The sequence below is a fragment of the Selaginella moellendorffii genome, unplaced genomic scaffold, assembly GCF_000143415.4.
Source record: "Selaginella moellendorffii unplaced genomic scaffold, v1.0 SELMOscaffold_70, whole genome shotgun sequence".
NCBI classification, from domain to species: domain Eukaryota; kingdom Viridiplantae; phylum Streptophyta; class Lycopodiopsida; order Selaginellales; family Selaginellaceae; genus Selaginella; species Selaginella moellendorffii.
In genome coordinates, this window is record NW_003314331.1 from 699,903 (window position 1) to 723,489 (window position 23,587).

The 23,587-nt window shown below is 47.9% G+C and overlaps 7 protein-coding genes and 1 non-coding gene across 13 annotated transcripts; 2 read left to right on the forward strand and 6 right to left on the reverse strand.

Annotated features, from left to right (window-relative positions):
• Positions 1 to 908: 908 nt before the first annotated feature.
• Positions 909 to 5,087, reverse strand: LOC9640366 (aminopeptidase M1). 3 transcript variants are annotated; one of them, XM_024659822.1, is made up of 18 exons: positions 5,036 to 5,087; positions 4,437 to 4,731; positions 3,969 to 4,217; positions 3,724 to 3,910; positions 3,582 to 3,675; positions 3,378 to 3,531; positions 3,218 to 3,322; positions 2,931 to 3,161; positions 2,701 to 2,883; positions 2,378 to 2,654; positions 2,206 to 2,327; positions 2,061 to 2,158; positions 1,830 to 2,007; positions 1,663 to 1,777; positions 1,542 to 1,609; positions 1,403 to 1,480; positions 1,282 to 1,359; positions 909 to 1,222 (listed from the first exon to the last, which is right to left on the reverse strand). In XM_024659822.1, exons 2-18 carry the CDS (start codon positions 4,671 to 4,673, stop codon positions 1,043 to 1,045), a joined length of 2,634 nt encoding a protein of 877 aa, XP_024515590.1. In that variant the 5' UTR covers positions 4,674 to 4,731; positions 5,036 to 5,087; the 3' UTR covers positions 909 to 1,042. The 3 variants fall into 3 exon arrangements, with proteins under 3 accessions (XP_024515590.1, XP_024515588.1, XP_024515587.1); XM_024659820.1 differs by having other exon boundaries at positions 4,806 to 5,087; XM_024659819.1 differs by having other exon boundaries at positions 4,437 to 5,087.
• A 152-nt stretch (positions 5,088 to 5,239) lies between these two features.
• Positions 5,240 to 7,629, forward strand: LOC9640761 ((S)-coclaurine N-methyltransferase). Of its 2 annotated transcripts, none has more exons than XM_024659719.1 (11): positions 5,240 to 5,392; positions 5,453 to 5,700; positions 5,816 to 5,924; positions 5,999 to 6,223; positions 6,279 to 6,378; positions 6,443 to 6,553; positions 6,611 to 6,694; positions 6,779 to 6,837; positions 6,952 to 7,197; positions 7,255 to 7,363; positions 7,439 to 7,629. In XM_024659719.1, the coding sequence occupies exons 2-9, from the start codon at positions 5,502 to 5,504 to the stop codon at positions 7,172 to 7,174; spliced, it is 1,110 nt and encodes a 369-aa protein (XP_024515487.1). In that variant the 5' UTR covers positions 5,240 to 5,392; positions 5,453 to 5,501; the 3' UTR covers positions 7,175 to 7,197; positions 7,255 to 7,363; positions 7,439 to 7,629. The 2 variants fall into 2 exon arrangements, with proteins under 2 accessions (XP_024515487.1, XP_024515486.1); XM_024659718.1 differs by having other exon boundaries at positions 7,306 to 7,363.
• A 66-nt stretch (positions 7,630 to 7,695) lies between these two features.
• LOC112340763 (two-component response regulator-like PRR73) lies at positions 7,696 to 10,481 on the reverse strand. Its single transcript, XM_024659717.1, has 6 exons — positions 9,902 to 10,481; positions 9,318 to 9,800; positions 9,022 to 9,252; positions 8,534 to 8,674; positions 8,288 to 8,443; positions 7,696 to 8,061 (listed from the first exon to the last, which is right to left on the reverse strand). The coding sequence occupies exons 1-6, from the start codon at positions 10,016 to 10,018 to the stop codon at positions 7,945 to 7,947; spliced, it is 1,245 nt and encodes a 414-aa protein (XP_024515485.1). The 5' UTR covers positions 10,019 to 10,481; the 3' UTR covers positions 7,696 to 7,944.
• Positions 10,482 to 10,778: 297 nt separating this feature from the next.
• On the reverse strand, positions 10,779 to 12,840 carry LOC9640367 (root phototropism protein 3). Its single transcript, XM_024659762.1, has 3 exons — positions 12,745 to 12,840; positions 11,347 to 12,646; positions 10,779 to 11,258 (listed from the first exon to the last, which is right to left on the reverse strand). Exons 1-3 carry the CDS (start codon positions 12,838 to 12,840, stop codon positions 10,837 to 10,839), a joined length of 1,818 nt encoding a protein of 605 aa, XP_024515530.1. The 3' UTR covers positions 10,779 to 10,836.
• Positions 12,841 to 13,074: 234 nt separating this feature from the next.
• Positions 13,075 to 13,146, reverse strand: TRNAT-CGU. Its single transcript has one exon. It is a non-coding gene; the product is annotated as a tRNA-Thr (tRNA).
• A 36-nt stretch (positions 13,147 to 13,182) lies between these two features.
• LOC9640762 lies at positions 13,183 to 14,966 on the forward strand. 3 transcript variants are annotated; one of them, XM_024659721.1, is made up of 8 exons: positions 13,183 to 13,388; positions 13,633 to 13,721; positions 13,810 to 13,939; positions 14,003 to 14,110; positions 14,162 to 14,281; positions 14,350 to 14,612; positions 14,683 to 14,800; positions 14,933 to 14,966. In XM_024659721.1, exons 1-7 carry the CDS (start codon positions 13,235 to 13,237, stop codon positions 14,791 to 14,793), a joined length of 975 nt encoding a protein of 324 aa, XP_024515489.1. In that variant the 5' UTR covers positions 13,183 to 13,234; the 3' UTR covers positions 14,794 to 14,800; positions 14,933 to 14,966. The 3 variants fall into 3 exon arrangements, with proteins under 3 accessions (XP_024515489.1, XP_024515490.1, XP_024515488.1); XM_024659722.1 differs by lacking the exon at positions 14,933 to 14,966 and having other exon boundaries at positions 14,165 to 14,281; positions 14,683 to 14,889; XM_024659720.1 differs by lacking the exon at positions 14,933 to 14,966 and having other exon boundaries at positions 13,184 to 13,388; positions 14,683 to 14,889.
• A 24-nt stretch (positions 14,967 to 14,990) lies between these two features.
• Positions 14,991 to 16,887, reverse strand: LOC9640368 (uncharacterized membrane protein YGR149W). The gene is made up of 8 exons (XM_024659716.1): positions 16,708 to 16,887; positions 16,566 to 16,643; positions 16,416 to 16,473; positions 16,248 to 16,348; positions 16,087 to 16,182; positions 15,932 to 16,025; positions 15,629 to 15,866; positions 14,991 to 15,577 (listed from the first exon to the last, which is right to left on the reverse strand). Exons 1-8 carry the CDS (start codon positions 16,762 to 16,764, stop codon positions 15,004 to 15,006), a joined length of 1,296 nt encoding a protein of 431 aa, XP_024515484.1. The 5' UTR covers positions 16,765 to 16,887; the 3' UTR covers positions 14,991 to 15,003.
• Positions 16,888 to 21,004: 4,117 nt separating this feature from the next.
• On the reverse strand, positions 21,005 to 22,003 carry LOC9640369 (cinnamoyl-CoA reductase 1). Its single transcript, XM_002985913.1, has one exon. The coding sequence runs from the start codon at positions 22,001 to 22,003 to the stop codon at positions 21,005 to 21,007; it is 999 nt and encodes a 332-aa protein (XP_002985959.1).
• Positions 22,004 to 23,587: the final 1,584 nt, after the last annotated feature.

The following is a 23,587-nucleotide window of genomic DNA, read 5'->3' on the forward strand; positions in this document are numbered from 1 at the left end:
TATTTAATTTACTAATCAAATACAAGAGATATTATTGTTTCTTTTAAAGTTATACTTAACATCAATTTTGTTTTCAGATAGAATATTTATCTTTGGATGGTTATTAAAATAAAATCTTAAGGGCCAAGATAGATTTTATATTGTTTATAAACTGTTTTACTCTTTAAAGCTATCTTTTTACCAAAACTTTACCATTTGCAAGTTAAGATACATAAGTAAGTAATGTATTACATCCAGATTCTACCACAATTAAGTACTTATTGATTCCCCCTTAGCATTTACTTATTTATTATTTTAATTATTTTACATTATAAAAAAAAAATTAACAATTTACATTATATCTATAAATTTATATATTTAACATATTGCTATAAAATGCAGTTATATGGTACAATTCTTAATTAATTAAATAAAAACTAGATAATTTCATGAAAGGATTATTTATCCTAAATTCTATAATTTAAAAAAAAATTCCAATCCTATTTGTCCTTTTCATTCTTATAATTTGATGATAAATCCTTGTGCTTAACAAAATCCTTCTTTGAATTATTGCAACTACTTTGTTGAAAAATGTCATTTGAGTTTCATTATTTAGTATTCCAAAAATAGTCACATTTATAGCTAAACATTAGCTATCAAACTCAAATTTAAAAACTGATTAAATAATATTCTATAATCTAGAAAAATCAAATTTAAAATATAAAATAATAATAAAATGGTTAATAAAACTAATGTTAAATGTTTAGAACTAATGTTAAACTACGATCCGCAAAACCTGGTTGTCGATGCGCGGACTTTGGGGCTGCTGGAATCCAGGTTAAATCATAGCTTTTCATGTACAAAATATCATATACAACGTGGCATTTATAGTTTGGTCCCTAAAGAGCGTCGGTTGGGAGTTTAGGGAGTTTAGGCGGTGCTGTTGCTTTGGATCGTTTATGAAAATTATGAATCACAGGTCTGCAAAGCGACTTGCAGTGTTGTTGGTACAAGAACTAACACGTCAGGCACTACACGCCTACGTGGCAAAAACACGTGGCAGTTATGGAAGTGCAAGCTCCGAGATGAGCTCTTTGAAACCTTCCTCCTCGCGAATGAATTCCACCCAGCGAGCGTTGATCCGGACTCTCTCCACGCACTGGCTCACTGTTCGCTCGATCGCCAGCATCCCATGCTGGCGGAAAAACTCTTCAATCTCGTCGGCCTTTTCCTGGCTCGAAAACTGGGCAAAGAAAGAAGAACGAGAATTTTCACAACGAAGTTCGAGATCACTGAGATTACCGAAGTTGTGGTGGTCACGAAGCGACTGATGAGAAATCCGCTGTCACCCCATCGACTGCGGAGAAGGCTCCAGTTTTCCTGCTTACACGGTTATGGTCTAGCAAGCATGTAGCGTTTGTACCTTTAGCCAAGACCAGGCAGTCTCGCGGCCTTCCCTGCGAACTCCACCGAGTACGAAAAACGCATCCTGGTTACGAACCTGCGTGCAAAAATGCGAGTTTGCTTGTGAAGCGAACAATGAAAACTGGTATCTAGCTTACTTCGTCCGTAAGTATCAAGTTCAATGCTTCCCGAACGACTTCAGTATCACTTGACGCTGCAAGGCATGCTGCAAACGGGAGATGTTAGTAAAACCGGAGTCGTGCCAGAGAAAAACAGTACATAGAATCCGTGTTCGTTCCTGGCCCAGGTCTGTTTCCCTGTAGATCTGGAGCAATGCATCATATCCAGATTTGTCGGCAGCGGTTACGCTTCGCATTACAGCCGAGTATGCAGCCTGCAACGCAACAGAGGATTAAAAAACGCCAGTAAAAGTCGGCAACACTTACCTTTCTTATGTCTGCAGGTAGCCTCGAAGTATTTCTATCCTTCAAAAACTCGTAAAAACGCTCTTTGGCTTCGATGACAGTTGGTTCATGGCCAAAAAGCACAAGAGCCAACATAAGATCCCCTCGGAGCATAGAGACGAGGTCACTTTCTCCGGGAACAGCGTCCCATCCAACGTTTCTGAGCAAAATAAGCACAGGTATAGAATATTATTTTTGAAAGCGGCTCGTTACTTGGCTGGAGCGAGAAGCAGTCTTGAGAGGAAGCCTTTTGTATCTTCAGCAACAGCAGGAATAGCATCGGCCAAAATCCATGACACACCTCTCGACACCTGTGACGATTATTTTCAGTTCCAGACAATAAACAACGATCCCTTACTGTAATAAGGTGGCCCAGGACAGCTGGATCAGCCTCAGCGCTGTAAGCTTCCATCAAAGACAGTAACACTCGCATTGGCTCTCGACAAGCTTTACACAAAGCGTAAATGTCATCCAGAACACCTGAAAGAGAGAATTTCAGCACACAATCCGAAGCAATAAGCAAAATTTACCAAATCTATCGTCAGGCTGGAGATATCCTCCAGATATTGCAGACCGAAGACTTGCAGCTAGATGATCGTCATACTGGACTCTGTAGAAGCCTGTTTGGCCGACGTTGAGTTTTATCCACTTCCCTTTGGATTTTGTGTCCACTTCATGAGATATCGGAATTCGAGCGGATGTGCCTCGGACCAACGAAGTTTTGTACGAATCATATGAGTTGCAACACAAGGTAAGGGGTATGACCCATTCACCAAAGCCTGGTTGTCCGGTTGATAGAAACTGGGACTGCGCACGAAAAAGATTAATATTGGAAAGGGAGAGCTGACTTTACCTGATGAAGCTCAAGAGCATCGCCAACTAGCTTGACAGCCAAAACAGGGTAACCCTTCTGTTTTGTCCAGGAATTCATCAGCTCTTTAACCGGTTGTCCTGACTCTGATGAAAGAGAATCCCACAGATCCTCTGTTGCAGCATTCCTATAAGCAAACTTTTTGATATACGATGCAAGCCCTTTCTGAAAGAAAAATTCAGTATTTTAAGCAATCTGGTAAACCACTCTACCTGAAAAGTCTTAGCACCAAGGTAAGTTTGCAGCATACGAATGATAGATGCACCCTTTTTGTAGCTGATAGCGTCAAAAATCTCGTCGATCTCACGAACGTGACCAACTTCAACCTCAATTGGATGGGATTCAACAAGGCCGTCCAGTCTATAAGCGTCAACAGTCAGCTCGTTGAATTGAGTCCAGACTTTCCATTCCGGAAATAAGTAATCTGCTGCCAAGTAACTAACCTGCAAAACATTTCCCATTCTAGAAGTTAAATTTATTCTCTAAGCAACCAGCTTACCCAGGTTGCAAAACCTTCATTTAGCCAAAGATGCGTCCACCATTCCATTGTAACAAGATTTCCGAACCACTGATGAGCAAGCTCGTGAGTGACAACAACAGCAACCTGAAAATGCACAACACTCGGTAAAAACACCAAACAATGAACTAGCATGTAATACTCGTTGCTTGTTCGCGGCAGCCGAATGCTTCTCATCAAAGAGAAGAGCAGTCTCACGGTAAGTAACAAGGCCATAGTTTTCCATTGCTCCAGCTGCGAAGTCAGGAATAGCCACCATATCCATTTTAGGAAGGGGATACGGAGTCTCGAAGTATCTGAAGTAAAATCAAGATCAACGAACATATACAATTTGTTTTGAGCGTACTCCGTATAAAAAGGAAGTGTTTCCACAGCCACACCGAGCGCAAATTTCCCTAGTTCAGCTTTTCCTGGCAAAGTATAAACACGAACACTCGTGCCTGGAAGACCGAGTTAAATGCATGCTAACAACATACGAAAAGGCATACCATCTCTAGTAGTCCCTTCTAGATAGCTCAGCTCTCCAACGACAACAGCTACCAAGTAAGTAGACATAATCGGAGTTACTTGAAACTCTACAACTTTAGAATCCCCCGACACTTTCTCGCTTTCGACGGGCATGTTTGACAACACCACGCGATCTGCCGGAGCTTCAATAACAATCTTGAAAGTAGCCTATGAAACAAAGACGAAAACTAAAAAACATAAGCACCAGAGCTGAAAAAAAATCTACCTTGAAAGACGGCTCGTCCCAGGACGGGAAACACCTACGAGCGTCAGCAGGCTCGAACTGTGTCACAGCCATGTTTCTCTTCTCGTCACCAACACTGTACGAGCTGCGATAGAAACCTTTCATCTGATCGTTCAAGGTTCCTTCGAAGCTCATGGACAACGTTCCCTGTCCAACGGGTAAGGCTTCCTTGAATTTCATAACCAGGATCTCATGGTCGGTTACTAGATCAAGCGTTGCCGGTTTCAACACCTGAAAGGCAACGAGAAACCCAGTCAAAACCACGAACAAAATCGAAAAGAAAGAACCAAGGAACCAAACGATAATCATACACATCGTCGAGGTTTCAAGGTCCAAGCGATCGAAAACAAGAAGCCAGGCCAGAAGTTTATTCTTGTAAGAAATACAAGGCACAAGACAAGCCACCAGAGCTGGACGGGGGTTTAACCACCATCACCATCCTCATAGTACCTGACTGGAACCAGTTGGCCGGAACGAGACCGATCCATCGCGAACCTTCAAATCGGCAGCATTGATGATGATCTCGTCCACACCCTCCACAACCTCCACATCCACCGAGAGATCCCCATCAAAGACGCACGCCTGGAGGTCGGGCTTGAGGCGGAGATTGTAGTGACGAGGAAGAACACTCGTTGGGAGCCTGGGAGACCCCTTGACAGCACCACCACTTTCGTCGTTATCCCTCATTCTAGCGAAGAAGATCGCGGTTGCGAGCACCAGAGCCGCAGACGCAGCGGCAGCGAATCTAAATGCCATGCATACACACACTATTAGCAAGAAATCTCGAAAGCTAATCGAAGGCACAGGAAGCAAAAGAACCTCAAAAGCCGCGGCGGCGTGACAAAATCGAGATTTCCCGATCAGTGGACAAGCCTCACCGCGAAATGCAAGAACTTGACGCACAGGCAGGTACAGATGATGAAGAACATTGAGTAGAAGAGACGAAGAGACATCGCTCCCGAGAAAGATTTCCAGAATTTCACCCAGAGACCACAGGGAAACAGCAGAGACGACGAAGAGCAAGACGATCTAGCAGAATCCTAGCTTACACGGCAACGGGCAAGCTCCGCACGGATCAATCCAGCCAAGACCTAGGAGAAAACCCGCAAGAACCCTAAATCCCTCGTTAGCTGTTACCCGTTTATATATACGCCGGCCGGTGACACGTGGATGGCATCCACTGCTACACGTGGCAGGGCCTCGTTTGTGGATAAACTCCATGGTTGTTCGAAATGCTGCCACTGGTGCCTGGGAATAGAAAGCGCGCATTAAAAGTTATCGGTTTGAGATTCCCGCGCTCACTCAAAGCTTAAGATAGAGGGAGGCGATAGATAGGGTTGAGAAAATTCTTCCATAAATCCCGAAGAACCGGGAGCGATCGATCGATCTACTGCTGCAACTGGCAGGTAAGAAAATCTCGTCAAAGATCGGTACGTTTATTAAATTCTATACCCTTCGTTTGGTAGCTGCTTGCCTTGCCGGTTTGCTTGCTCCAATCGATTGAGTAGCGCGGCTATGGCGCCGAATGCTCGATCGAGCAAGGGATTTCTCTATGAATCTGTGTTGAGGGCGGGGTTGTCCGCCATGGAGGCCAATCTCGTGCCCGACTTTGTGCTGCGCAGGGTGACGAGAATGCTGCTCGCGTCGCGCTTGCGGGAATTGCGACGGCATAGCGTAGAGGAGGAGTTAGACGAGCTCATGAATTTCGCCAAGTGTACGTAACTTTTTTTTTTTCTTTGTTTATTTTTTCGAAATTTCAAGCTCGGTGGTTTCTTCGCATTTTTGTTCTTTCTTGAGCTTCTAGGAGTTCTAAAAGTTTTTTCTTGCAGCTCTCAAACAGATGCCAATCGCCATCCACACCGACGCTGCGAATTCTCAGCACTATCAAGTTCCCACCGAGTTTTACAAGCTAGTGCTTGGAAAGCACCTCAAATACAGGTTGAGATTTTTGTCTTTGTTTTTTCTTTCTTCCTTGTTCTTTTCAGTCATGACAAGTTTTCTTTCGGTTTTAGCTGCGCGTACTTTTGCGAAGATTCGTACACGCTCGATCAAGCTGAGGAGGGCATGTTGGAGCTTTACTGTGAAAGAGCACAACTTAAGGACGGGCAAGTGGTGTTGGACCTTGGATGTGGATGGGGATCGCTATCCTTATACATCGCTGAAAAATATCCTGCCAGTCGAATCACCAGCGTTTCGAATTCTGCGACACAGAGAGAGTTCATTGAAGGAGAATGCAGGTAAGTGAAAGCAAACCTTGTGACTTTCGTGTAACTCTCCCTTATCTCAAAACAGCAAGCGAGGACTGTCTAACGTGAAGGTTATCGTTTCGGATATAAACGACTTCCAGGCGCCAGAGAAATTCGACCGGATCCTCTCGATAGAAATGTTTGAGGTCTGACACTTTAACTCCTTATGCTACTTTTCTCTGACGTTTCTCCTCTGTCTGTATGGATCAGCACATGAAGAATTATCAAAAGCTTCTCAAAAACATCGCATCATGGATGAAGCCAGATTGTCTTCTCTTCGTTCACATTTTTTGCCACAAGAACCACGCTTACCATTTCGAGGTAGAAACACTGTTTTGTTTTCTTCTTTGAATTATTTCTAACGTCATTCAAATGAAGGACACTGGAGACGACGACTGGATGGCAAGGTCCTTCTTCACAGGTGGAACCATGCCCGCAGATCCATTGCTCCTTTACTTTCAAGTAAAACAAAAGCAAAAGCTCTCGCATTTGCAAAAACAGTCTCCAAAACTCAATTCTTCTGTCTTCCATGTTTTGCTACTCCAGGAGGATGTCTCGATTCTACATCATTGGCGCCTCAGCGGAACTCATTATGCTCGAACCAGGCACGGTTTTCTCGCTCTCCTTTCCTTTTACTTTTCCTCTCCTGCGTGTTTTATGTTCTCATAGCTACCTCCAAGGAAGCTACTAACTTCGAGCTCTCACTCATTCCAATGCAGTGAGGCCTGGCTAAAGCGAATGGACCAGAACCTGAGCTCGATTCGCCCCATCTTTGCTAAAGCCTATGGCGAAAGCGACGCCACCACTAAGTGGCTCGCCTTCTGGAGAACATTCTTCATAGCAGTAGCGGAGCTGTTTGCCTTCGACAATGGCCAACAATGGATCGTCTCGCACTACCTTTACAAGCTCAAGGCCAGCGACATGGACGCCAATGCTACATGATATCAAAGAATCACGGCAATCAGGTGCGTACCACTGCTGATCATACTAGTTTTTCTTTTTTCCTCTTTTTTTTTGCGTAGATTCTCCCAAGGTGCAGGCACCAATATCTCTCTTTTTCGTGGTTTCTTTAGTTCGTCCATCGCTCAGGCTGGCTACAAGGTCCCTTTAAATTTTCTTCCATTCGGTCAGGTATCAACTCTAAAGGCAACGATCGGCTCTTTGTTTACCACTATATTAAATATTTTTCTATTCGTTTCGTCGCAGGAGCTACGACATTGTGATGTCATTCGCGATCCAACGGTGCCCGCCCAAATAGAAAATAACAAGCAAAACATAAGCTTCCACAGCCCAAATAGAAAACAACAAACAAAAACGTAAGCTTCCACACACCCCCGCACTGTGCATGTGAAGCTCATGGTTTTAATAAACTAATCACCACTCCATCATTGAAGGAACCATGGTCTGATATAATGGAAGGGACAATGAATACCCTTCGGGTTCTATAGTCGAATATCCAAAGATCTTCGAAGTCTTCATGTTTTCTTAGAACTTGGCTGTACAGAGAAACCGAGCCTGGAGATCTTCCGTACGGACGCGAGATCTTCCAGTTTTTCTTTCCTTGTTTTTCCTTTTCCGCCAGCATCATGAAACATGAATTACGGGGAAAAAGAAATCGCGCCAACGAACGAAAGAAGTTTTCTTCAAAGAGTTTTTGTTTTTCCCTCTGCTTTTCACCTGGCCGTAATGGAAGAGGTGGCGGCGAAGAAGATTTACCTCGCGATTCCGATTCCTCCTCCGCCTCCTCCCAATCCCCAGCACTCCGAAAGCTCTCCAGACGACTGCCGATCAATCAGCAGGCCCTCATCATCTTCCAGAAGAGCATCAACCTGGAACAAAATCCGCCACACCCAAGTTTCAGTCCAACACGGAAGGAAGGCGAGGAAGCCCGTTCCTAGGAATAAAGTTTCCAAAAGCGGGGAACAAAGATAAAACAAAAAGAAGCAAACATGAACACTTGGATTCTCTCCCTCTCAGAGCTGGGAGCTTTAGAACTTTAGAGAGGAAGAAAAAGAGAAGAAAAAGAGAGCTTGGAATGGAATTGGAATTGCTTACCTCATCTTCATATTCGCCGCCAGCTCTCATCTTGCTTGCCCTGGCTGAGCCCGACGCCCCCGACGACGCGACGGATGAATCAACCACGTCTTCGTTTTTGGCAAACCGGCCGCGGACACGAGGGCGGCTGTCCGCAAGCGTCTTTCGGCACGCATACTGCCACAGTGAAGACAAACCACGTATTAAATATCGAGGCCCGGCAGCACGAAAGCGAGCGAATTATGCGTGAATGGAAACTCCACTGACCTTGATTTTCTTGTTAAAGTTCCGCTCGGATCGCTTCTGGCGGTATCTGTGAATCCGCTCCCTGCGCTCGGCGAGACTGTATCGTCCAATTTTAAAACCGCATTCGTCCTGGCCTTCGGATTGCAAGGAAGTGTTCATTCTCTGATGCAGGAGGAAGCAGTCGCATTAGCCACCTAGCCTATTTTAACTCGGCAAAGTAAGGACAGACGACGAAAGAAAACGAAAGAGCATACGGAAAGACGATGCAATATTATATGTCCACATAATCAGCAGAGAATCAGGCCGATAAAGACACCCATCAGACGAAAAAGAATGCGAAATGCAGCATCACAGTGCAAGGACTGTTTGAAAAAACTTTTCTAGATTGGCCTGCTAAGTTAAAATCACTCGAAAGCTGCAACGAGCAAACAGAAAAACAAGCAACAAAAGAAGAAGAAAAAAAAAACGAGAAACAAAAGCCCAAGAGACTGGTAATGAAAATTTCGTACCTGGATGTCACCGGTGCTGCAAACTCTCCTCATGCTGTTACTGCAAGGCGAGAAGCAGCCGGAGCTGGGGCTCCTCCTCATCACATCGATCTCAATTCCATCCCCTTCCTTGACTTCGAGGAGCTGCGAAAGAGATGGAACAATGGAGCCCGAGCAAGCGTGGAGGCCTTGCATGGTCGAGTCCAAAGCGGAAGTTCCATTAGTCGCTGCGCCTGGCGTCGCTGAGGAAATCTAGAACAAAGAAGAAAGAAAAAAGTCTCGTGAGCAAAGGAAAGCTATATCGTGAAAGATTTTACGCTGGGAAGTTGTCCAAGAGCGTGGCTGCTATAGCTCCTTTGCATCACATAAGGCCGCCTGGAAACGTCGCCGCCATGGCCGCCAATTCCCCCATAGACGAGAGAGCCCCCCAATGGCGACTCGTAGAGGCCGGCTTTGCCACTTCCACTGTTCCTGAGGATGCCATCCTTGGAATCCACCACCACCGGAGGCAATTCCTTGCCAATCTGATGCTGCTTCTTGGGCGAGGCCAGCGGCGACGAGGAGATCCTCTTGTTGGAGAGCGGCGTCGCCGCAATCAGCTGGTCCAGCGAGAGCGAATTGAGCTCCTCGGAGACGGCAGAGAAGGAAGGCTTCCGGGTGGGCGATGAGGAGGAGATTGCCTGCTTACTCTCGTCTTGGATGTGGGCGCCATTGTAATGCTGTGGCAACGCGCCCAGGATGTCGGTGCCTTGGAAATTTGTGCCCGCAATGCCGTCAAGATCGTTGTCGAGATCGTTCTCCTGCGAGCAAGCCGGCACAGAGATCGTCAAGAACGGGGAGGAAGAAAGAGGGCATGCATGCACGAAGAAGCCTAGACTAAAAATCCGAAAGGATTTCCTACCAGGAAGACGAGATCGTCCAATTCGATCATGGAGTGATTGTTGTCTAAAAATGTGAGCGGCTCCAGCGCGTACTGGCTGCTTAGCATCGACAATTCGCTTTCGGTCATTGCAGCCATGGCGCTCAATGGAGAGAACTAACAAAGAGGAGAAGGAAAAGATTCAAGGAAGGATTCTAGAGAGGAGAAAGAAAGAAGAGGCCAGAGAAAGCTTTTCAGCGATTGAATCGATTCAACAAAGACGAGCTCTTGGCGAGAATTTGCTATCCCGCTGCTCCATTCTCGTCGAATTCCGGATTCTAGCTAGGGCTGAATGATCCATGCACAAGGCCGCGCCGGCAATCCACGAAATCTGGAGCACGTCGAGAATTCCAGCGCCTAGAGGAAGGATTCGTGGAATGCAGGCGATTGGAATTCACGAAGAACCCTAAGAGCAAGAGCGCTGGCACATTGAGAGAGATATATTGTCGCTGGCTATATTGTAGGAGAGCTGGCTGTATTTGGCTAGAGGAGGTTTTGGAGGGAGTTTTAGCGGAAAGTTGCCACGTGTGCGGCTGGCCAATCTGGCGGACAGCTTGGCAAGGCTAGGTTATCTATCTCTCCCATGCATTTGGCCAGATTACAAGGACTCTTCGTATTCTAGGGTTCTTGGGCTCTAGAGTGGAGGACAATCTAGCGCTACCGAGCTAGAGTTTGCCGAGCTAGCCGAGGTAAGAGAGCTCTAAGATCTCCTTTGCTAGAGCAATTCCGTACGCAAGTTTTTTCTCTGAGTAATTTCTTGGATGACAATGGGCTTGGATCTCTAGTGGCCGCATTTTCACGAATGAGAGGTAAATCGCTATATAATCTCCCCCTGCTGATAGATTTCTCTTGCAGGGCGTGAGTTTCTTTTGAGCAGGAACTTCGAAGGAATACAAAAGAAGAAAAATTCTTTGCGATCAACAGAGAAGCCGCCTAGTTCTCCTGGAAGACATGTCCGACCTCATCCTCTTGCAAAGCTTCTCCAGCTCCGACACCTTGGCCTGCATCTTGTTGATATCCGACTTGAGCTCTTCGTTTTGGCGGATGATCAGTCCAAACTCGGGCGATGGCTGATCGACAGCGCTAGGAGCGGCGGAAGGATGATTCACCGCAGGTACTGGTGCTTCTTTGTATCTCGAGCTGTCACTCACTCTCAGTCCTTCCTTGAAGAAGCAGTGATCGATGGTGTCTCTGAGCTTGGCTTGCTGGAGAAGAAGAATCTGGAGTGCCAGTCGTGCTGGGAACCGTGGGTTTTGCGCAGCATGCTTGCATCCCTCGAACGACAGCTTCTGGTAATTCACCACCTTGCAAAGTTCCATGGTTTCGGACTCCGAGACTGCTGGATGTGCCTGATCCATGCAACAAACGTTCCATGGATGAGCGAGCTTTTAGTTGCAAAGTCTCTTCTTCTAACGTGAGTTTGCAACAGGAAAGAAGAACACTTACCTGCAGATACAAATCCAAAGCTCGGTAGAGCCCGTCGTGCATGAGCCTGGCCGAGTCCGGCAGTGCTTTGGCCACTGACTTGAACTTGAAAGGCTTAAGCTGTGGATCCGCTGCGATCTCCACCAGGTATTTATCAATCAGATCCGCAACTTTTGTCAGCGAGTGCTCGAACTTTGTCAGGGCCCTACGGAAGGACGTTCCTGACGGTGGCTGAGAAGCCATGATGGGACCGTTGATTGGAGTTGGGAAAGTCATCTCCGAGAAGATGTCTTGATCGCTCAGGAACCTGTCAATCAGCCTCAGGACGAGATCAACGTCGTAGAGAGAGCCACTTCCAGTCGGCCGCAGTGGAATGACGATGTCGTCCAGGGAAGCTTTGTCCAGCTGGTGGCCGATCATCTTCTCCAGCTGCTTCCGGCACGAACGTCCCGAGTTGAGAGCCGAAGTAACTCGTAGCAATCCAAACAGAGAAGAGCAGGGAGCCGAGCCGTGATCTAAGTGTCCCAGCAGTGCGATGACCGTCTCCAGAAGCTCACGCTGGACCTTTTGCGTGTACTTTTGGAGGATGTGCTCGTCCCTGGTGGTGGAAGCGGTCGACCTCTGGTGGTGGGAATGGTAGCCGAGCGTTGGGAGCGCGGTCTGGACGTAGTGAACCAAGAACCTGGCCAGGATCCGGTTGTCCATGTTGTTGGAGATCATCGCCTTGACAATTCTCTCCATGAGATACATGGAGAGCGAGCAGACGTCGTCGAACCACCAAGTTCTCGAGAGGCGTTTGTTGTTGGCGCTGCTGCTCTGGTTTGAAGATGAATCCGGAGAGGTGGAGCTCGTCGGACTCTGGCAAGTGGAGCTGATGGTGGAGGCTTTCCAGGCCAGGGACTCGACGCACCTGTGGACGATGTGCGTCTTCTCCGCGTAAGGCAGCACGGGCTCGCAGCTCCGGAGGATGAGCAGCACCTCGTTCCAGCTCCAGAACACCAAATTCTGTAAGAAGTTCTCGGTTTCTTTGATCAGATTCCTGGGACTAAACTCCTCTGTCATTTCCATGTACTCGGCGATGCAGCGGAGGAGAGAGACGTTGGCAGCCGTGATGTGGAAGCCTCCACCGCGTGGAGATCCGCTCGAGTGCCAGTAGCAAAACCGAGCTGCGAGCTCGAAAGCCTGCGGGCCTCCTGGAAGATCGTGAAAGGCAACACGCAAGGCATTGACGCGACAAGCTGTGAGAATCGTTGTTCCTCGGATGATCTTGGCGAGGCGTCCACATCTATTGACCAGAGGATCCTAGAGCAAAGAGAGATCAAAGTAAGTCAAAGTTTTCTATCGCTCGTTTGTTCACGCTAGGATGTTTGATGGATTCTATCTAACTGGTGTCTACTCACTTGTGCCAGGACGAAAGTGTGCTCTCCGTTCACTTCGACCTCCAGGAGCCTGTGCATTGGATCTTCGAGGAAGAGCTCCTGCTGCTTGTTCTTCATCGTCCCCGTGTCGCCCTCTACCTCGATCGATCCATCCCAGCTCGCTGCCGTTGTTGCTAGCTTCTTAAATCTCCAGCGAGTTCCCGGAGGAAATCAAGGGGAGGGACGAGAAAACGGTGGAGCAAATCGTGTTGCGTAAAATCGATCTCCTTTGGGAAGTTTCAAACACTAGTTGGTGGGAAAAATATTATTAAACCGAACTTAACAAAAGGTTACTTAAAGCCAGAAATTATTTGCTCTCAGTGAGGATCGAACTCACGACCTTTCGCTTACGAAGCGAACGCACTACCACTATGCTATGAAAGCATGACAATGCGTTACTTGTCCTTGATCTGCCAGCTAATCGAATGCTAAACCAGCTATTTATCATCGATTTTGGGGAAGAGCTTAGCCTATGGCGATGGCGATCTCTCGATGCTGCTGCTCGTACAAGAAGGCGACGGTGATCGTTTGCATCTTCAATGTGGCCGCCGCGTTCTATGTCCTGGATGTGCTCCTCAGCTCCTCGTCGAGGTCTTCGTCCGGGATTCCATGGCGTAGGCGCCACGGTAAGCTCTCGGATCGTTGCTCTAGCCCCGACATTCTCGACTTGTCACTGAGATCGCCCGATTCTGGCGCCTGGACCGCATAATCCTGGGTCTGGGACGATATTTCGCATTCCGGTCGCGATTTTTGCCCGAATTCCTCGCGTGATTCGTGCCTGTCGATGCTTGATCCGTGAACCGAGAGTTTCGATTCTCTTTTTTTCTTTTGTTCCTCTCTTTCTTACGCGATCGCTTGTCTGCGTGGCAGTGCTGGGCTTCTCCGCGCAGGAGGCTCTTCGAATTCAAGAGGCGCACGAGATTCGCCGAAAGGTTGAGCCTCACGAGCTTATTGACAGGGTAACGTATGAGAACGAACGATTGCTTTCCTTTCTTCCTTTCTTGGCTACCCAGATTTTAATTCCGGTCTCTCTTTATCTTTGTAAAGGTGAAAGAGATCCAGCTTGAGTCGGATCAAGAGAGCAGCGGTCCCGGCGCTATCAGAAGGAAAGCCGCCATGGACATCGTCCAAAGATTGCGAGATATACAATCAACAAACAATCAAACTGCCAGTCAAGGTGTGAAGCTCGACAAAAATAAAATAAGAAACTATGCTAGACAACTCAAGCTGGATTTGGCAGCTCTAAGTGAATGGCGGCGCAAGAGACTCGAAGCGGCTCGTGCGCGAGAGGCCAAGCAGCCTGCTGAGACTAATGCTACAAGTGACATGAATCAGGAGTTGGCACAAGGTAGGCACGAATTTCTAACTTCGTGTTCTCTCATTTTCTTTTCAATTTTAGAAGAGGTGTCCAAGCTGGTGGAGCTGGGTTGGCTACACACTCACACCGAACCCCCGAGTTTACCAGTGTCCGACAGTGACACCGGCGAAATCCTTCCAACAGTCACTGGAGCCGAAGTTGGTAAGAGCAAAAACCGCAAAGCGAAGCGCTGTAGATCTCACGTTTTCTCCTCGGTTTTTTTTTTGTAGAGGACGGGATCATCCCTGGAAGGATTGTTCCACCCGAGTGTCACGCCGAGGCACACACGGATTACGATGGTGTTGCTGTCCGGTGGGGACTGACTCATCATACGGAGAGCGCCGCCGATTGCTGTCAAGCGTGTTTCAACCAGGCCAAAGCCGCAAAGCCGGGCGAGATGAAGTGCAACGTTTGGGTGTTTTGCGCTGCCGAGAACGGCTGCTACTCGCCTGATATCTACGAGCACAAACACCAGGAATGCTGGCTCAAACAGGTAGCGATCAGCTTTTCTTTCTTGTTTTTTTTTTCCTTTCAATCGATCGCTCAAACGATTATCTTGACAGGCTGATGAACCAAAGCTAAACTTCAAGGGCCACTACCACGAAGAGTACAGGCAAACTCATCAAAACGCCCCGGTCGTAGTTCCCTGGGTCTCTGGAGTTATTCGCGAATGACCTCCAGGTTCTTTTATACTTTTTCTTTTTTCTATACGATCCAGTGTACAGATTTTGGTAATTCTTCGTAGTACTATTCTTTAGTACTATTCTTTAGAACAATGTGCAAAGCTTAATTTTTTTTTCTTGTTTTTGCAAGATATACGCAAGCACCACTTACAAATGGCTGATGATTTACTGTACATTGTGTGAGAGCCTCGCTTCTTCGACTTAGCTGGCACACGAGATCGCATCAGTCGGCTTGATCCTCGAGAACAACGCTGGCTCTAGCCCCAAGTCACGCACTGAAGAGGTCGCCTCCTCCACAGCCTTTTGGAGCTCAAACTTTCTCGAGCTTAGCTGCTGGCACAGCGAGCAAATCGCCTTCTTCTCTTCGCTCGAGACGCTCGAGACGCTCCCGTTGCAATTGGTGGAGAGCAAGCCCCGTGGAGCAGTGCCGCCCGAGCTCTCCTCTTGGATGGATATGACGTTCTTGCTCGGGTTCTCTGGCGAGCTCTCGGTTTTGGCTTTGCTATAAACTTTGCCCGTTTTCTTCTTCTCCATCTGCCTGGGCATCACGTCAAACAGCCACTTCCCTCCGTTCCAGACGGCCACCGCGGCCTTGAAGAGCTCGAAGAGTACGTGCAAGCGGTACGACTTGAACATCGGTACCGTGAGCGCCATGGTTGCCACCGTGAACGCCGCTTGGATCGCCGCGTACATGACAACCCGGTTGCGTTCTCCCAGCAATCCACTGAGCCACCACCATATGTTGTTTGCTCTCGCGGCCTTTCGAGATAGCTCCCTGTCAAGATCATCTATATAACTTGAAAGAGATTAAAAGCTTGTGAAGTACCTGAAAGATGTCATGACTTCTGGATCTCTGAGCAGCCTTTGCTTGCGCAGCACGTTGACGATGAGGAGGTAGAGTGCTTGCCAGACGCTGTACGCGATGAGTGGGACGAAGAAGAGCCAAGTCCACAAGGCGCGGTTGTCGTGAACGAGTGGCCAAGCCGGCCAAGGCCCCGTTGCGTCCAAGGAATGGTGAGGATACGTAATTGGATCCCACCAGCGAATTATGAAGAACACGGTGCCTGCTCGTATAGTCGCAAGTTAGCTTGTTTCTGTGGAAAAAGAAGGAGAACACTGTGAAACTTGCCGGGAAGCAAATGAATTAGAACGCTGATGATCTTGTCAATAGAGCTGAACACCAGGCTACACCTCCATACAATCAATGCCCAAGCTAGGGGCCCCTGAAAAGATCGATGCAATGAACGTTCTTTGAAAACGAGCATGAAGTGAAAGACCACTTACTTCAGAGAAAGAAAAGCAGACCATGAAGAGCTTCTCGTTGTTTGGAAAGACGAGAAGCATAGCCATGAAGATAACATTCGCGTAGTAGCAGAAGTCCTGCAAATCCATGAACGAAGTTTTGTAAACATGATTTACTCGAGCACCAAGAAGATTTACTCTACCAGAAGATAGTAGTGCCACTTCCTCGTTCTGTAGTAAATCCATCTCAGTGGAGCGATCCCAAGGAAGAACAGGCAGTACAGGTAGGGAATCTCGTGCGGCCCTGATCCACCAATCATGCCAAAGAGTTATATACTAAACTTTTTCTCCCAAAGAATAGGAACACTCACTTGATCCCATCACGTAGCACACAGTGCCAAAGCAAAACACTCCAATACAGTAAGTCACCTAGAGGAATCAAACACGCAAACGCTTAAGTGTCGAAAATTTTATTTCTTTCTATTTTCTTTTAAAGTAAAAAAAAAAAGCCAAACACGCACCTTATTGAGGAGCTGCTCGTGTTCATCAGCCCTCCTGGAAATTATAGAGGCTCGCTCGGACAAGAATCGCGCAGCGACCTGCATTACACAAAGCCTCTTCACAATCCGCGCGATCGCAGCACCGTGAGAATGGAAAACCTACCTCGGATCGCCTCGCCGCAGCCAATTTGGGAGAGCCGGCGTCGTCGTCGGGCGCCATTGCGCCGGCCGCGGCGATGAATCGAGAGCGCGCCAGCGAGCGAGCGGCGTTCAGCTCCCAGCGAGGCGCTCAGGAGATTCTCGCAGCAGCGATGGCGCCCAAGATCCAAGAACCCACACGGACAGCGCGAATGATGAAATCCAACGGCCACCAATGAAACCTATGGTTGTCGTGTTGATACAAGGATGGCATATTCGCGAGATCTACCTGCGGATATCCCTGTTTTGTGCTCATATACCTTTTTACTTCAAATTTAAAATTAAAGGACTCCTTTTGGCGGGGCCCTAGATATTTTGGCGGGAATGCTCTCTTTATACTTTAACCTTGTTTTTCATTTGATTAAGAGACATCGCGAAGAGTTTGCCGAGATTCCAGCACCAGACAACAGCGTTTTTATCCATCTTCTCCAAGTCCTTTAGTTTAACACATTGAAATTTAGCAGGTCTCTCCAACAATGATGCGGCCATTGCTGAGGCTCTATCAGACTATTCACACCCCCAAATTGAGATCAATCATAGGTATAAGGTGCTAGTTGACTTGACAATATTTATGTTTTGATGCTTTGGAACAGATGTTTGAAGCGTGCTAGCAAAGGCTCGTAGAGGTGACCACTCTTTTCTGCCACCAAGACCGGTAAGCACTTTCGTCTAAGTTCGAGAACCTTGTCATCGCTCCCACTCTCCGCGGCCTTGCTCCACGGCAGCGAGTTCTCGTTAAGAATTTTCAGGCAGCAATACAGCAGGCTCTCCAAGTCGCTGATGATATCATCTGCCCTCGTACCTATGAAGTACCAGTGGGAAGAAAACTCCCAGCTCGGAATCCCAGTCATCGCAGTCTTGACACCCAGAGAAGGCCATGCACTGTCAACTGCTTCAACGAACTTTGAAAATGCCGTGCCGTATGCAAGGCCCCAGTCTATCAAGCTGTAGGTGCCATCCTTGCAGCAGATGTTCTGTAGAGAAACATCCCCGTGGTAGACACCCTTTTGAGCGCAGCATTGCAGCACTTCATAAAGCTGCTTGCTCATCTCGTAAACTTGTGGGGGAGTCATGGAGGAGGAGGACAGAAGTTTTTCCAGCGGCACCCCTGCATCCCTGACAAGCATCGCTGGCCTGTTTTGCAAGCCTTGAGCCTCCACCGTCACAGGACAAGCACCTGTGTCTCCGAGTTGAGCCCTGAAAAACATATCCCTCTCCGTTTGAAACCATCTCTCCCACGCCCATTCCGGCTCTAAGGTCGAGAGCGCCTCCGCCCGACGTTGCACGTCTGGCCCAACCTTGAGCCACCACACCCGGCTTCCCCACGAAACTCTGAAAACCAGATTAGTCTCTGTGTATAGTGCAATTCCTGGGATGACAACCGTCACCTTCTGATCCATTCGGCTTTGCACCGGAATTTCCAAAAAGTGTTCGCCTATAGAGTAACCCCTGCTGTCTTTCAGCTCGAGCTTTATGCGAGAAAAAGGATCCCTGGAAACGCTAGCTTTGAATCCTGATTCTTCCAGTATTTGCCTGTCAAGCATTGCTCCTATCCATTGGACGCAGGGCAAGTCCATGTCGATAGTGAAAAGCTGGCCAGGAGAGTAGTTGCCGTTCGCCAATGGAAGCAAAGGTCCGTCTACTGTCTGAGGTAGATTCTCGTACTCGTGTGCTTGATACACACACTGCACCCTGAGTCCCGTCCCAACGAAACCACACACCTCGCTCTTTCCATCAAGTCCGTGGTACTTGGTTCGCTCCAGATACAACGCATTGCCTGTGACCACCAGCTGCCCTCGAGCCCCTTCCACTTTCAAAAGATATCCTGGCTCCTCAGTTTTCTGATCCACGACGTTCGATCTGGAAGTACCTATACGGAAGAAACCGTCAAGCGACAGCCTCCCTGCGCTTGCAGAATCCCGACTGACTTGTATGGGCACATTCCGTGCGCGTGCAATTGCCTCGGCATAGCTGACCAGAAAGTGGACCTGTCGCTTGTATGAGTCCTTTTTCATGCTGCCCACCATCTCGTTGGTTACTCGCTGCTCCAATGCCCCGGCCGCTGTCAAATGTCTCACAAAAGCTTCCTTGTTCTCGGAAAAGAGACGAGAGAAAGGAAGACCCGGAATGTCCTGCATGCGGTCAAGTTCCTCGATGCGTTCCAGCTGCTTCCTGTCCACCCTCGTTGAGCTTACGCGGCCGAGGCTAGACTTGTTGTCCTCAAGCGGGAGCCAGATATAGAGATTCGACAGATCCAAAAGTTGTATTCGTTCGTTTCGATTGATTATCCTTTTGTCTAGATCCTCCAGGAACTTTGGAACAGCCAGATCATCTAATGGATACACATACCACCTGAAGAACAGCCATTTATCATCACCGGCTTTTGCGACCGTTTGTTGAGCGAGTTCCACGTCCTCAACAGTAGTTTTAACGTTTCATTTAATCTTGTGCTTCTCGCTCGGAAAAAATACTTGCAACTCATCCACTATACCCTTCCAATTCATCTGTGTTACAAAATGGGTTTATATTCACTACCTTAACCCAAAAGTGATCTATGGATGAATTTGCTGCACCAGCTTTTTGAAAGGGTGAAAATTCAATTTTGAGAAAACAAATGCTACAATGGCATGAGGAAATTGGCAAAGCTTCTGCTCGACTGCTACGTCAAAGAAGGCTATATGCTTTCTTCGCCTTGTTGATCACTGTGTCCATGGTCAATTGGTCAATCTTCTGGGACGAGCTGAAAACCTGCCTGGATGGAGCTTGGCATGGCATCTTGTGGGCACTAAAGTGATGTAGAGAAATGAGTGGCTGTCCAGATTACAGCCAACATGGGGTGATATAAAGCTGCTGGTGAAGGAGCGAGATGTAAGCTTGAAAGCTAGATTCATATTGTTCTTCACTGCTGGAGATCGAACTCATCCCAGATATATGGAACAGCTCTGCGGTGATCTCGATCACCGCAGACATCTCGGACAGTGTTTTTGTTCCTTAGCTTTCCTCAAATCTAGGGTTATGGTTTGTAGTTTGCTGCTCGTTGGACGTGGAGACCTCTGAAAAATGGATCCAAGGCAGAACCGGCATTCTCTCGCGCCAGGAATCTAACATGCGATTCATGCTTTTCCGCAGCCAAAGAATCCCTGGTCAGTTTGGCTTTGGAAGCGTTGATCATGGCCAATGTTGACCCTAAAGACATTGACTTCGTTAAGCTATGCACGTCCACACCACGAGCACTCCGATGGTATTCTGTCTAGAGAAAACGAAATATTCTGATAACAATGGCCATGTTTTCGGGGCTATAGGTGGCAAATCAACTGTGATGCCATAACTCGGTTGCCTCTTGACACTGTAGCAGCACGCAGCGGCTTTATGATCGGTCTAATAGAGCCATCCATGCTTATGAGAGGTGATTTTCTTATTAGAATTGGGCACTGTTTCCACATACACGAATGTGTGCATCTCCAGGAGGGAGATTCAAGACGGTTCTCGTAGTTGGGGCCCATGTTCTATCCAGATATGTGGACTGGACAGATAGGTAGACGTGTATTTTGTTTGGGGATGCGACTGGAGTTGTGGTACTCAAGGTGAGCAAAGCAAAGACATCACTACTGAAGCTTGCTACAATTATAATTTTCAGGCTAGCACCAGCAAAGACAATCTACTTGGCTATCAGATGCCAACGTATCTAGCGGAGATAAGTACGTTGCTTTGACATATCCATTGTCACGATTGATCTTGCTTGCAAGTACTTACATCTTTCACCCAAAGAAAATGCTACTGACGAGACGGTGCAGGGGCGCAATGGCCCATAGAGCTGTTGGAGAAGCCATCTTATTCATTCCTTGACATGGAAGGACAAGAAGTGTGCTGTTGAAACCGTGCCTGCAGCTGTCCAAGACGCTCTTGAAGATGCCAATCTTGGAATTCAGGAGATTGATTGGAGCTTCATCAAAAAGCAGAGGCAAACCAGCAAATTTTGGACAAAGTTACTGAGAAACTAAAGGTCCTAAGGGGTTGGCAAACCTCGCGTCCTATGGGAACACCAGTGTTGCATCCATTTCTCTTGTGTTGTATGAGCAAGTTCGAAGTGGTCGAGTCAAGCCAGGGGATGTTATAGCTACAGCAGGATTTGGAACTGGTTTTACGTGCGCCGGTGCAGTTTTTAAGTGGATTGCAAGGGCTGTCGTCCTGAAACTTGACATCTCCAGAAGTATAAAAATTATGAATATATGCTATGACATAAACTAGTGTATTCAATCTTCTTAAGCCAGAGCTGGCGATGCTCGAGGGAACACTAGCAAGCCTTTGTCTCTATAACTCTCCACAGAGTCTTTCAAGCACTCCTTGAGCGGCCGGAACTTCAACCCAAGCTCTCGGCGGATCTTCTCAGTGGAGATGACAAAACGCGCCGCCCTCTCGCCGCCAGTGACCATCTTGGACGGCAACCGCGCCGCCACCTCTGGCGGCACAACCTCCCGCAGCACATCGATCAGCTCCGCCCTGTGGAGCGAGCTCTCGGCACACAAGTATCGTCCGCGAGCTCCCTGCCTCTCGAACGCCTCAACATGAGCCAGAGCAACGTCCCTTACATCGACGTAGGCCTGGGATCGGTTCAAGTATCGCTCAAACTTCGTGTTGATCAAACGAAGGATGTGAGAGCTGCTCGCGTTTTGCCATGGCTGCAACACCGGGCCGAGAGTAACGCATGGATTTATCACCACCAAGTCCAGCTCACTCTTCCTGGAGATCTGCCAAGCAGCACTCTCCGCCAGCGTCTTTCCCAGGCAGTACCACTCGCCGGTCTCTTCCATAAACTCCAGGCTGCTCCAGCACTGCTCGTCGATCGGGGCGCTATCGCCGCGGGAGGGATCCAGGTACATGGTCCCAATCGTGGAAGTGAGCACCACTCTCGTCACCCCCGCGCTGGAGCAAGCCCGCATCAGATTCACGGTGCCATCGACGATGGGCTGGACGATCTCAGCGTGGGGATCGCGGGTAAGCTTGGCCGCCATGGCGCAGGCAACGTGGAAGACCCCGTCGCAGCCCTGGACGCTGGCCTCGATGGCGCTGCTGCTGCTGAGATCGAGCTTGACAGTGGTGAGGCGATCCGGAGCGCCCGGAAGCTGCTTGAGATGCGCGAGCTTGAGCTCGTCGTGGGGATCGCGCACGGCGGCTCGAACCTGGTAGCCTCGATCCAGGAGAATGCGGACGATCCAGGAGCCAATGAAGCCGCCAGCACCCGTTACCGCCACTGTCGACATGCTTGCTTTTCGTTTTAGGTTTTTCTGTTTTGCAAAGCAAAAGGAGACACGATGACCTCGGAAGCTCTGAAGATGATCCACCTCGTAGTGACTCTTGGATTGAATTCTTGACGAGGATTATATATAGGTGCGGCATGCTGAGGCTGAACACAATGGTTTCCATTCGCCGCGCCATGTCTTCGATCCGGTCCTCAAGCCCGCTGGCTGGAAGCAAGTAAGACAAATAGAAAATATAACAGGATTTTACAGTCGGGTCTTAGGTGGAGCAACTCCGGAAGCATATTGTAGCCACGGGCTTGATGCGTGAAGTTAAGCTAGTTGTGGTTTCTCCTTTGACGCGGTAAGCACAGGACCAGCGCACAAACATATACAAACTTGTGCTTTTAGGACATTGCAAACGGCTGTAGGTTTGTTTGGGGTGCGGCATGGCAGCGAACGAATCTCCAGTCCATCGCCTCTTGTTGCCTTGGACCTGTGCAGGGAACTCATGGTACGTTCAGTTCATGCATCACTGAGATCTTTTGTGTTTTTGTGTTTGCCAGATTCCTTCTGGAGCCACCAAGAGGAGGCCCATTAGTGAAAGCAAGTTTCAATTTCCCGAGGTGGATTTTTCGCAGGTGGCCATTTTTTTTATCTTTCGTATTGGAAATTGTGATTTACTTTTCATAGATCGAGGATGATGAAGACGTGCTGTGGAAACCCAACCGAGAATCAAGGGAGTCCTTTGATGCACGACGGACATCTTTCTTGCAATGGTAAATCAAACTCTTATGACTGTTTTTTGCTCGTGCTAGCAGTTGCCTTTTGAGCAGGTTGACGTTTCGTGAAGAGAAGAACATCGCGGTTGTTTCCCATGGCGCCTTTCTCAAAAACCTGGTGAATAGTCGTGATGATGATGGGTCAAGTTTTTGTGGTGACCAGAAAACCTCAAACTTTTCAAATTGTGAGCTTTTCTCCATCGCTCTTCATCTCAAGCCAAGTTCGTCGCTGTGCTGATTAGGTTCCAGACATTTCAAGGCAGTAATAATAGTATTCAATTTCCTGGAATATCGTAAGTCATCTAGCCGCGCCCGTGTTAAGTGCTACGTTTTTGGTGGTAAGTTCTGCTTCTTCATTCTATAATTTCTCAGAGAAAAACAAATACAACCATGGAGTTTATGAAGTGGACCATAGTGTGTGCTGAACCTCGTTTGAAGCAAGTTTCACTTGTTTCTCCAAAAGGTAACATGTAGAGCCTCTTGGTGCACGCGAGAATCAACGGTTGAGGCGCTGTAGTTACTCTACTCAAAATTAAGAAGTCGGTAGACGGGTCTCTTTGACATTAGTGGCTGTCATGGTGAGAGCCTGCTTTCCTCTGGAACATGGCGATGTCATCTTACTAGGCATTTTCTAGTAGGTAATCAATCGCATCCGATAACCAATTAAAAAACTCGTAGTTTTTCCTCAGGGTTCTCTATGATCCAGGTAAGACCTCTCTTTGATCCAGGTCCCGAACAAGAAGCAGTGGAAGCTGCTCTATGGACTCTTTTCGATCTGGTATAGCCACCTGTTAGGTTTCGAGGATGAAGGCCTACGGCAGCAGCA

Excerpts from the sequence above, each read along its gene's own strand:
- LOC9640366 (XM_024659819.1), bottom strand. The coding sequence starts at position 4,742 with ATGGCATTTAGATTCGCTGCCGCTGCGTCTGCGGCTCTGGTGCTCGCA. Across the intron at positions 2,328-2,377 it reads CCAGCCTGACGATAGATTTG|GTGTTCTGGATGACATTTAC; the intron begins GTAAATTTTGCT and ends TCTCTCTTTCAG. Across the intron at positions 2,008-2,060 it reads CTGCTTCTCGCTCCAGCCAA|AAACGTTGGATGGGACGCTG; the intron begins GTAACGAGCCGC and ends TATTTTGCTCAG.
- LOC9640761 (XM_024659719.1), top strand. The coding sequence starts at position 5,502 with ATGGCGCCGAATGCTCGATCGAGCAAGGGATTTCTCTATGAATCTGTG. Across the intron at positions 5,925-5,998 it reads GGAAAGCACCTCAAATACAG|CTGCGCGTACTTTTGCGAAG; the intron begins GTTGAGATTTTT and ends TTTCGGTTTTAG. Across the intron at positions 6,224-6,278 it reads TTCATTGAAGGAGAATGCAG|CAAGCGAGGACTGTCTAACG; the intron begins GTAAGTGAAAGC and ends ATCTCAAAACAG.
- LOC112340763 (XM_024659717.1), bottom strand. The coding sequence starts at position 10,018 with ATGGCTGCAATGACCGAAAGCGAATTGTCGATGCTAAGCAGCCAGTAC. Across the intron at positions 8,444-8,533 it reads ACTTTAACAAGAAAATCAAG|TATGCGTGCCGAAAGACGCT; the intron begins GTCAGTGGAGTT and ends TCACTGTGGCAG. Across the intron at positions 8,062-8,287 it reads GCGGCGAATATGAAGATGAG|GTTGATGCTCTTCTGGAAGA; the intron begins GTAAGCAATTCC and ends ATTTTGTTCCAG.
- LOC9640367 (XM_024659762.1), bottom strand. The coding sequence starts at position 12,840 with ATGAAGAACAAGCAGCAGGAGCTCTTCCTCGAAGATCCAATGCACAGG. Across the intron at positions 12,647-12,744 it reads ACACTTTCGTCCTGGCACAA|GATCCTCTGGTCAATAGATG; the intron begins GTGAGTAGACAC and ends TCTTTGCTCTAG. Across the intron at positions 11,259-11,346 it reads GGTAAGTGTTCTTCTTTCCT|CAGTCTCGGAGTCCGAAACC; the intron begins GTTGCAAACTCA and ends AGGCACATCCAG.
- LOC9640762 (XM_024659721.1), top strand. The coding sequence starts at position 13,235 with ATGGCGATGGCGATCTCTCGATGCTGCTGCTCGTACAAGAAGGCGACG. Across the intron at positions 13,389-13,632 it reads TCCATGGCGTAGGCGCCACG|TGCTGGGCTTCTCCGCGCAG; the intron begins GTAAGCTCTCGG and ends TCTGCGTGGCAG. Across the intron at positions 13,940-14,002 it reads CAATCAAACTGCCAGTCAAG|CTCTAAGTGAATGGCGGCGC; the intron begins GTGTGAAGCTCG and ends TGGATTTGGCAG.
- LOC9640368 (XM_024659716.1), bottom strand. The coding sequence starts at position 16,764 with ATGGCGCCCGACGACGACGCCGGCTCTCCCAAATTGGCTGCGGCGAGG. Across the intron at positions 16,026-16,086 it reads TCTGCTTTTCTTTCTCTGAA|GGGCCCCTAGCTTGGGCATT; the intron begins GTAAGTGGTCTT and ends CGATCTTTTCAG. Across the intron at positions 15,867-15,931 it reads TCTAATTCATTTGCTTCCCG|GCACCGTGTTCTTCATAATT; the intron begins GCAAGTTTCACA and ends CTATACGAGCAG.
- LOC9640369 (XM_002985913.1), bottom strand. The coding sequence starts at position 22,003 with ATGTCGACAGTGGCGGTAACGGGTGCTGGCGGCTTCATTGGCTCCTGG.